The 9,564-nt window shown below is 36.6% G+C and overlaps 1 protein-coding gene across 1 annotated transcript in view; it reads left to right on the top strand.

Moving 5' to 3' along the window:
• LOC140322196 (prolactin-releasing peptide receptor-like) overlaps nt 1–9,564 on the top strand; it is a 58,177-nt gene that overhangs the window by 28,580 nt on the left and 20,033 nt on the right. Inside the window, exon 2 of the mRNA XM_072398801.1 lies at nt 3,038–3,952. Within this exon, the coding sequence (XP_072254902.1) occupies nt 3,537–3,952 (416 nt within the window). The 5' untranslated portion in view covers nt 3,038–3,536. The remainder of the gene's footprint in view (nt 1–3,037; nt 3,953–9,564) is intronic.

Genomic DNA, 9,564 nt, shown 5'->3' with positions numbered 1-9,564 from the left:
TATTATTATTATTAATAATAAACAGGATTTATATAGCGCCAACATATTACGCAGCGCTGTACATTAAACAGGGTTGCAGATATGCAAGGATGTATTCCTCTTCAAGAGCAAAGGAATATATTTTAATGGATATTCTTGATTTCCTGTCCTATGTTTGCTTAGGGATGCTGATTTCTATTTAAAATTGCAAACAGTATGAAACTGATACTACCTATGCATTGTGCTGATACAATAAAATGTTCCTATTCCTTCTCGTTCATATTGTTCTAATGTCATTTCAGAAATATATTTGCCTGGAGCTTTTGTTTCAAGTTGCTCAAACTGTTAGAATTATGCTTTAGCAGATAGCAATACTGCTACATTGACAATGGTGCCCCAGGCATATCTTTCTGTTCTAGATGTTTCAAATTTCTCTTATAAGATTTGAGTCCTTTTTATACTCTGTGTTCATTTTCTTTCTTCACTGCTGACAAGTCTTTAAATTATATACACGTGAGGCTTTACTGATGGTTTATTGACTTTACCCTGAGAGCTGCCTAGCAAATAATGGATTATTTTCCATGAAATTATGGGGCATATCTATAGATTCAAGCAAATATCTGTACTGAGCAAAAGATTTCTAAACAAAACAGATGGTAAGGTGTCAGCAGAAGGCACAAAACTACATGATGCAAATGTATAAATTGCTAGACAAATTACACTGAAACCAAAGTATCTTCACCAGTCAGTGGCTTGTGTCAAAGACTTGGGTTTGGTGCAGCAGGTGCAATTCTGTCATGAGGCAAGGCAAAAATCAGAAAGAACACTAACAATGCCTTCTTATAAACATATTGGACCTGATTTAATAAAGCACTCCAAGACTGAAGAAGATAGGAGAACCTGGGTGATCCAGCAAACTTGAGATGGATTTCCTCAAACCTATTTGCTATTAGTTGGCAAATGTTTTCAATTCAATTGTCTATGTCATACACTACCTAATGAGAAATCAAGCCTACCCAGTATGCTGATAATTGCAGTAAATAAATGAAGCAAAGGTAATATGTTTTCTACAAATCTTACAGGCCTGCAAAAGTAAACATTTGCCCTAACAGCTGTAACCTGCTTTGGAGAAATGATATCTTCCTCCATCACAGATCATTTTTACATATGTACTTTAACCCCACAATCAATAAAAGCAAAAGCTGCACTGCCGATAGGGAGCCAACTTTACAATCCCCAGTGCAAGCAAACTAAGGCTACGTACACACGTGCAATAATTTCATTGGAAACAAACGATTATCGATCAATCCTTCAATAATTGTTAACAAAAAAAGTGAACAACGACTGGCCAACGAAGCTGATGAACGAGGAATATTGCTGGAAACAATCAACCCGGTGGATCTAATTGGGCAACGATCATTTGCAATCTATTGTGAGTGCGGTCGTTCAGAGATCGTGGATTGTTCTGTGGTACACTTCCTCCGGTACACGTCACTTCCTGCATCGTTCAAACTATTGCATCTAGTGTTGGTGGATTATATTTGAACGATTGTATGGGTATAGCATGTACAGAATCGTGCACTATACAATCGTTCAAAATAATCGTGAATAATCGCTGATTGCTCGTTAATAGTTCGTTTTCTAAGGATAATTATTGCATGTGTGTTTTTAGCCTATGGCTGGTCTGTTATGTATTTACATATGAAGCTGAAAAGATTAATTTAGCAGCCAAGCTTACTCAGCCTTGTTTATTGTTGTCTTGTCTGATGATTATGTCAATTACAGATTGCTCAAGCACAAATACGTGACATTTCTCCTAGGTGTTGAGATAAGTACAGAAAACATAGGTTACATGGGTAATAAACCAATATGTAAGCTTTGTACCAATATATGTGTTATGAACGAGGTGTGGACTCACTGTGCCGCTGGCCAGGTAAACTCTAGAGGGGCGTAACTAAGCAGCTACCCGGTTTTCACTAGAGCCTCTGATGGTGAGGATAGGCTTGGCTGCGGGGTAGCTACCAGGTGCCACTCCAGAACAATCCCCAGGCCAGTGGCAGCTGACCACAGGAGTCAAGACCAGGGTGAAGACAAGCAGAGTCCAAAAGCGTAATCCGAGATCAGGGTCAGGCAGCAAACAAACAAGGTCCAAAAGCGTAGTCCGAGGTCAGGGTCAGGCAGCCAACAAGCAAGGTCCAAAAACGTAGCAAGGTCCGGTACACAGGAAAGCAGTCAGATAAATCACTAAACACAGGGTAATGCTGGTAAGCCAGAGATTGCTCAGGCAACTTCCTGTGGTAGGAAGTGCCTTTAAATACCTGCAGGGCATCAGCCATAGGCTGAAGGAAACAGAGGGCGTGTGTGTGTTACCTCAGAGACACACCCACACCAGAGCAAGTCTCAGCATGAAAGAAATACTGACATGGAAGACAGGTAGTGGATTACCTGAGAGATAGGACCCTGCGCCCGTGCCTGCGATTAGGAGCAGCGGCGCCGCCGCGGCCTGCAGTGCTAACAATATGTTTATATAAGTATTCATCATGCACAGGCTATTATTAAATGTATACTATGCAGTGTGTACACATGTGTGTGTGTATCCTAATAAATTGGACTATCATTGAAAAGTTTATTTATTTCTAATTTATTAGGATGTGTGTGTGTATATATATATATTGTATACAAAGCTTATGCTCAAACTTTCAGGGGACATAACTATATGTCAATAAGTAAAGTATATAGAAAAGGTAAGTGCACATGAACATTTCTTTCCTTTCTGATTCAATGCTCAGAAACATATAGGTGCTCATTTTACAAATAGGTCTTATAGTCCCAGAGCTACTGTCTCTGTCAGTAAGCCCAACTCCAGGAACAAGATCTATTGAGAGTACATGTGGGTGAACCACCATTTGTGTTCCTCTGATACGAACTGAAATGAGACCTTTGTAGTTTACTAAATTAATTCTATTAGCACAAAAACTATATTGCTCATCTTTTGTTTTTGGGTGAATTAGAACACAAATTTTTTCCAAGTCAGTAAAATGTCTCTTTCTTTGTTTAGGTATAAAAGTCATTCCACAGAACAAAAGAAGTAAAGTTGACTGCTGTCACTGGGAAACTGAAATATCAAAGCATTCATGGAGAGCAGAGCAAATTACATTGCATTTTATGGCTTTAGTGGCTGAATCTTACCTGTATTTTCACAATTAAATCACTCATTCCAAGGAACATTTTGGTTTTTATACGGTGAAGGGAAGTGAATGTGTCCTTGCCAGCCCATGGATATCAAACTACTAATGGAACAAGACTTATAATAGAGTCACTCCCAGCCTTATATAGAGAGAATATAGTATATGGATACATTTCTGACATGCGACAATGACCTTTAGGTTTCTCCTTCAACCAGATGCTACACATAGATAAAGGTCTTCTTAAAATATATAAGCTTTTTATTAGTTCTTCACAAGTCTAATCTCGGCTCTCAAAGGTATTCTGCACTCAAACTCTCAATTATGGCACTTTATCAGAATATTAAGTGGCTTTGAAGACCGGTTGAAAAGATGGAGAACGGGGGAAGCAGAAGCTATGGACCAGGCAATCTAACTATCTACCGAGTCAAACTCAACAGCTCAAACTCAAGCTCAGAGTTCACTGGTGTCCAGCTGATACAGTCATACAAACCTCTCATCATACCATGCTACACTCTGGTGGTATTAATAGGCATATTTGGAAACTACCTACTTCTCTATGTTATTTGGAGAACCAAGAAGATGCACAATGTTACCAACTTCTTTATTGGAAACCTGGCTTTTTCTGACATGCTTATGTGTGCAACCTGTGTGCCCTTTACTCTCGCCTATGCCTTCAACTCCCAGGGCTGGGTGTTTGGAAAGTTTATGTGTTACTTTGTGTTTCTGATACAGCCAGTGACTGTATACGTTTCTGTTTTTACCTTGACGGCCATAGCAGTAGACAGGTAACTGTTCTTTTTTCTTCTTTCTTTTTTTATCCTTCTTCAGATAAACAAAAATGCACCTAATTAAATTGTATTTAAATTACACGTGAAACTAAATATAACCAGGACAATTTACATAAAGGTCAAGCATGGGTGGACCAATATGTAAAAATAAAGACATGTCATATCAGGTCCAACCTTCTGGAGTATTTGGACATACAAACTAACAATGATAAAATTATTATTAATATTAAACAGGATTTATATAGCTCCAACATATTACGCAGTGCTGTACATTGTATAGGGGTTGTAAATGACAGACCAATACAGACAGTGTCACAGGAGGAGAGGACCCTGCTCTGAAGAACTTACAATCTAGGAGGTGGGGGAATTAATACACAACAGGAGGAGAGATATGTAGTGGTGGGAGGTAGTGACAGTTTCAGAAGGCAGAAGAAGACGGGTAGGCAAGTTTAAAAAGATGGGTTTTGAGTGCTATTTTAAATTAGCAGAATGTAGGAGCAAGTGGAATAGGACAAAGAAGACCATTCCAGAAAGTCGGGGCAGCTCTAGAAAAGTCTTGTGTGTGGTGAGGTTATGAAAGAGGAAGTCAGTTTTAGGTCATCGGAGGAGCGGAGAGAGTGGCTGGGGGAGTATTTTTTTACCAGGTCAGAAAGGTAAGTGGGACAAGAACTGTGGAGGAATATGTACATAGGCAGATGAGATCATCTTGCAACAGTACTATGCTGTCCACACTAACTAATACTAGGCTTACAGTATCAGATAAATGCTCCATCTGGCAAATGAATGATATTTCACTGATCAAAGTTGGTAGGGAAATTTCTAGTTTAGTACTGGCTTATACCACTCAAAATAAGGTCAGAATGCCATCACCACTAGCTTTTTATCACTAAGTGTCATACCAAGCTATGTAGTTATTGATTACCAGTGCTAACCCATTGGCACTCAATGGATAAAAGCCTTACCCAATCAATTTTTCAGTCAAAACAAGAAATGCTTTTCAAATGTTTCAATTTGATTTAATGTTTTTTTAACAAATCAGAAGTCTGGTCTTCTGATATTCAAAAACATTGACTAGTGTGTGCAAAGCATAACATTTTCAACTTTATAAAAAATCCAATTCTAACTATATAAAATCTAATTTGATGGCTCAGGCTAAGTAAATACATTTTCTGTCCTATCCAGGATGTTTAACTTCTTGTGATATAACCAGACAGACAATTGTGTAAGTGGTTTTAGGGCATTTAAAGGCCAATCCCTAATACACAGCCTTCTATGTGCTCTTAGCATTGAAACACATGAACTCTCATTTTATTTCTCCTGGGCTGCACTCTCCTTAATTACAGTGCAAATAGGAGGCTGTTTACATCCTCCTAGGGTGGGATGAATAAGTCCTAGGGTGGGAAGACGGTAAGTTGCTAATTTATCTAACCATTGAACACGTGTTCATGAAGTACCCTAGATCTGAAACTTCTTGCTACTAAAAAAAGGACCTGTTTTACCTGGCTTAGTATTTATAAATTGTTGTACAAACACACATGGCCCATCCACATCTGCTGTACAACATGGTGGCAATATAGGATAAGGTGGATGAACCAAATTATATTAATTTTAGTACAGAAATTTTGTGGATCCATGCAGTTTATATAGGTTGTATAAACCTATGCACCAAAACTACTGCATAAAGATATTGGCATAATACTAAAAGCTCTATTAGTATTAAATTTACATTTCACCTGAATGTGAAGGTTAGGTTCAATTTAAGTGTCAGGTTAAAATTAACAGTCGGCATTGGTCATAATTTTTTTACTTTTGATTATATTTTTATATACAATAGTTTTTTTTTTAGGAAAAAAAAGAAGGTTGCACATTCCAGAAATAACTGCACTTTATTGTTCTTGTGGATAACAACATTGTAATATATTGTAAAATTACTGAACTACACAAAATAGGGCAAAAACCTAAACCAGAGAACATTGTATTTTAGTACAAGGCATAAGAACTTCCTAAACATTTAAAAATGTAGTCTATTTATTACTATGAATTACTCCCTAATGGACCTTTTGTAGTAGTATTATTATTACAATATGGATAAAGAGTATGCTGTAAGGTAAATGGGTACTCAGAGGAAGTATCATTAGCATTCAAAATGTATCTCTATGTTATTAATCATTAGAATTACAATCAATATACTAATTGTTTCTTTTGAGAGAGTACGGCTATTTGATGTAAAATCCATTTGTATAATATTTGATCAATATTAATTTTGTATATAACATTATGGCTAACTGAAATATCAGTAGTGTGATTTATTTATGGACTGCTGTGTTCAAATGAAGAATCTGTAATTTATCATTTTCAAAAACTTTGGTCTAATTAGAATTAGACCAATTAGACCAATTTTCAGTTGATGCCTTGAGGATTACTCAGCTAGCAGAGAAATTGGAAAAATTGTCTGTTCTTTCATTGTCTTTAGCCAATAATGCCTCATATTTGCATTAAATTTACATACACATTCTGCAAATGAAAGCCTGAATGCAAATGCTAGTGTTATGAGATCCACGAATAACGACCTTTTTAAAAGCTGAAATGGCAATAGGGAACAATTAATATTAAATTAATTTTTTTAGCATTTCTAAGCTTTTGGCCACTTAGTTTTCAATATTTATACATATATTTATACCAGGGAACATCATTGAGGAGTTCCACAAAATCAGGAACTTATTGCCTACATTCAATGCCTCCAACATCAGTCCTAAAGATGTAGAAAAAAAGCATAATTCGGAGCAGGGCTTTTTTATTTCATCTGGAGGAAATCTTATACCTGACATTCTTCTCCTGGAGTACATATGAGTCGTGATAATTCTTCCACTTATCACCGCATTCGCAATATTGAGTTACCATTCCAACCTCTGCATAAATTAATGTGTTAGAAATTGCTTTTCCCTGATGAATTGGTATAATAAATGTAGTGTGTGTAACAATAATTTATTTTTCATCATGATTTTGTGGCAAGGGCATTATATGTTATGGTCATGCTTTGAAGATATAACAACCTTCCTGGATTAGAAAACATTGAATGGTGTAAATGCTTGGCATAAAATGTTCAATAATCAAATCTATCAGATCTAATCATATTTAATAATGATGCTAATCTAGAACTATGGCCTATCTAGAATATTTAACCACAATCTTGGCCATAATTGGGCATAATCACAATATGTGTAAGTTGTGTAAGTGCTTACAGGGCAGTTAAATGCTTGCCCAATGCTAAGTAACTGCCCGGTATTAGCTCTAAGTTTTGAAACTGCTCTTTCAGTGTACATAAAAGGTGGGTTTAAAGAAGTAAACTAAACCCATGTAACTCACCTATCTGTGATCCGTCTCAAGGCGCCGCCATCTATTCTTCCACCTACAGATGATCTTTGGCCATCTTGATTGGCCATTCCGGAATAATATAACTTGCGTGCAAGTGCAAAAGAGTTAGATCATCCCGACACACAAGAGGCAAGCCAGGATTCCCTTACAACCAAAGTTGATGCAGCACATGCACAGCTAAGCTTTGATACCAAAACCCAGAGCGATCAGCACATAAGACGTATTATTGCAGAAGGGACATTGCCTGTCCCTTTCCCAATAATGACCTGCCTGACCTTGAAAACTTAAAAGTGGAAGGCAGAAATCATGGAAACATAAAAAGTGGAAAACTTAATTGAGTGTGAAGATGGTAAAGTTACCACTTCACCTGACTAGTAAGTACCTGAATAAAGGCTCTGTAGATGATGACAACAAGACTTACCTGGCTTTGAGAAGTAACTTACTGATTTATCTGAAAATGAACCTTGCACACATTCTTTTGTTCACTGCTGACTTCCTGGTTTTGTTAACTGATGCATCTAGAAGGTGTTTTGTGTTTCTGTGTGTGTGTGTGTGTGTGTGTACACTGGACTTCTGTCCTGTTGCTCTGTCTTTTTATGACTTTGAAAATGTAGATATAGAGATGGCAGTACATTTTTGAGCTCTGAAGTTGTGACTCGCTGATTTGACCCCATTTAAAACCTTCTCTTGAAAGATAGCAATTATTAGTAGAAGCTTGACAGAATGGTTGTTGCTTATGGTTTACAGAGTCTGAAGACTGAACCAGTAAGCCTAACTAGCCCATTTTGTCAGGTGAATGTTGTTCTGCCCAAACCCAAACCTAGCCAGTATCCACCCTCACACAAATATTCATAAAGCACCACCAATTTTTTGAAGGACTACCTATTGAAGGGGTAAATATTTACCAAAGAAACAAGTTTTGTGTCTGATTAGTGCAAATCAGAGGTGATATAATTTTTGTCATATCTATATACAGTATCTAGAACATCGAATTTTGGTAAAACTAACATCAATTATTGATAACAAAAGAGAAAGCGACATTCATACATTTTAGTTGATTTAGGTGATACAAGTTGGTTTGCTTATCTTTACTCATAGGCAGTTTCACCTTTCTGTAGTTACATTCGAGCTTTATAGTCTGTCATTCTATATGGACCCATTGACCTGCTTTCATTCTTATCTTCCTTAACCATATTAAGTCCTTGCTATAGGAATTCACAGTAAATGGGGGTGATTGCAAGCACAGAATAGGTTCCAAAACACCGTAATTTAGCGTATGATTACACTTATGGCAATATCATAAAAAGGTTTAGAGATTTTGATATGTGAAACTATGCCTGCTGTACTATGACTTCATTTGTAAACATAGGTTTAAAAAAAAGAATAGTCGTTTAATAATATGCCTTAATATGATGTTTTGATTAATTTTGTAATGATTTTGAAGGTTAAAAGTGAGAGTTTTGCTTGCAGTTTATGGACCATAAAACTGACTTATAAATATGGAATTGAATGTAACGTACCAACATTGAATGGTTTGAGTATGGTGAAAACTTGTGGTTTGAATGTGATGAAAACTGCTGATTTATGTCTTGATAGCTTCAAATAGAACTTTTGCTACAGACTAAGAGCAAAAAAAAAAGAGAGCAAGAGTGTCAGTCCTTCTGTACTTCAGTTTGAGCATAAATGCCTTTATGATGAAAAAGAAATACATTCGCAAATACATTAACATTGGTTACATTTAGCAAAAAACACAATAAACTCATGATGCAGAAATAGGCAGCTGAAATTGCATTCAAAAACATTATTTTATATGTAAAGTCAAGCTTGCCCACTTTCCCTCCCAGCTTCTTATGAATGGCTTCTTTCCTAGTCACAAAGTTTTCTCTGCATTAGGCATAGACAACTCATTAGGACACCTCAGGTTCCATACAGCATCCTGCATTATATGAATAGGCTGTAAAATGCAGGATGCCATGCTGACATCATTGCTGAGAGCATTTAGCAATATATTGCTCCAAATATTATCTACTCTCGGGTATAATAGAACCCAATGTGAACACTTTTTAAAATACAGTAAAGAAAACAGTAAAAATAAAATGTTCTCAGGGAACCTCTTTAGTCAAATTTTCTCAGAAGCATGCTGTATATAGTGCACAAAATACTCACTTATCAAACTTGTCCATTATGCTGTACTTAACAAACACCTACTTTGTACTGGAGTGACCTAGAATTGT

Source organism: Pyxicephalus adspersus, chromosome 2 (genome assembly GCF_032062135.1).
Source record: "Pyxicephalus adspersus chromosome 2, UCB_Pads_2.0, whole genome shotgun sequence".
NCBI lineage: Eukaryota > Metazoa > Chordata > Amphibia > Anura > Pyxicephalidae > Pyxicephalus > Pyxicephalus adspersus.
This window is presented reverse-complemented; position numbering and strand designations above follow the sequence as displayed.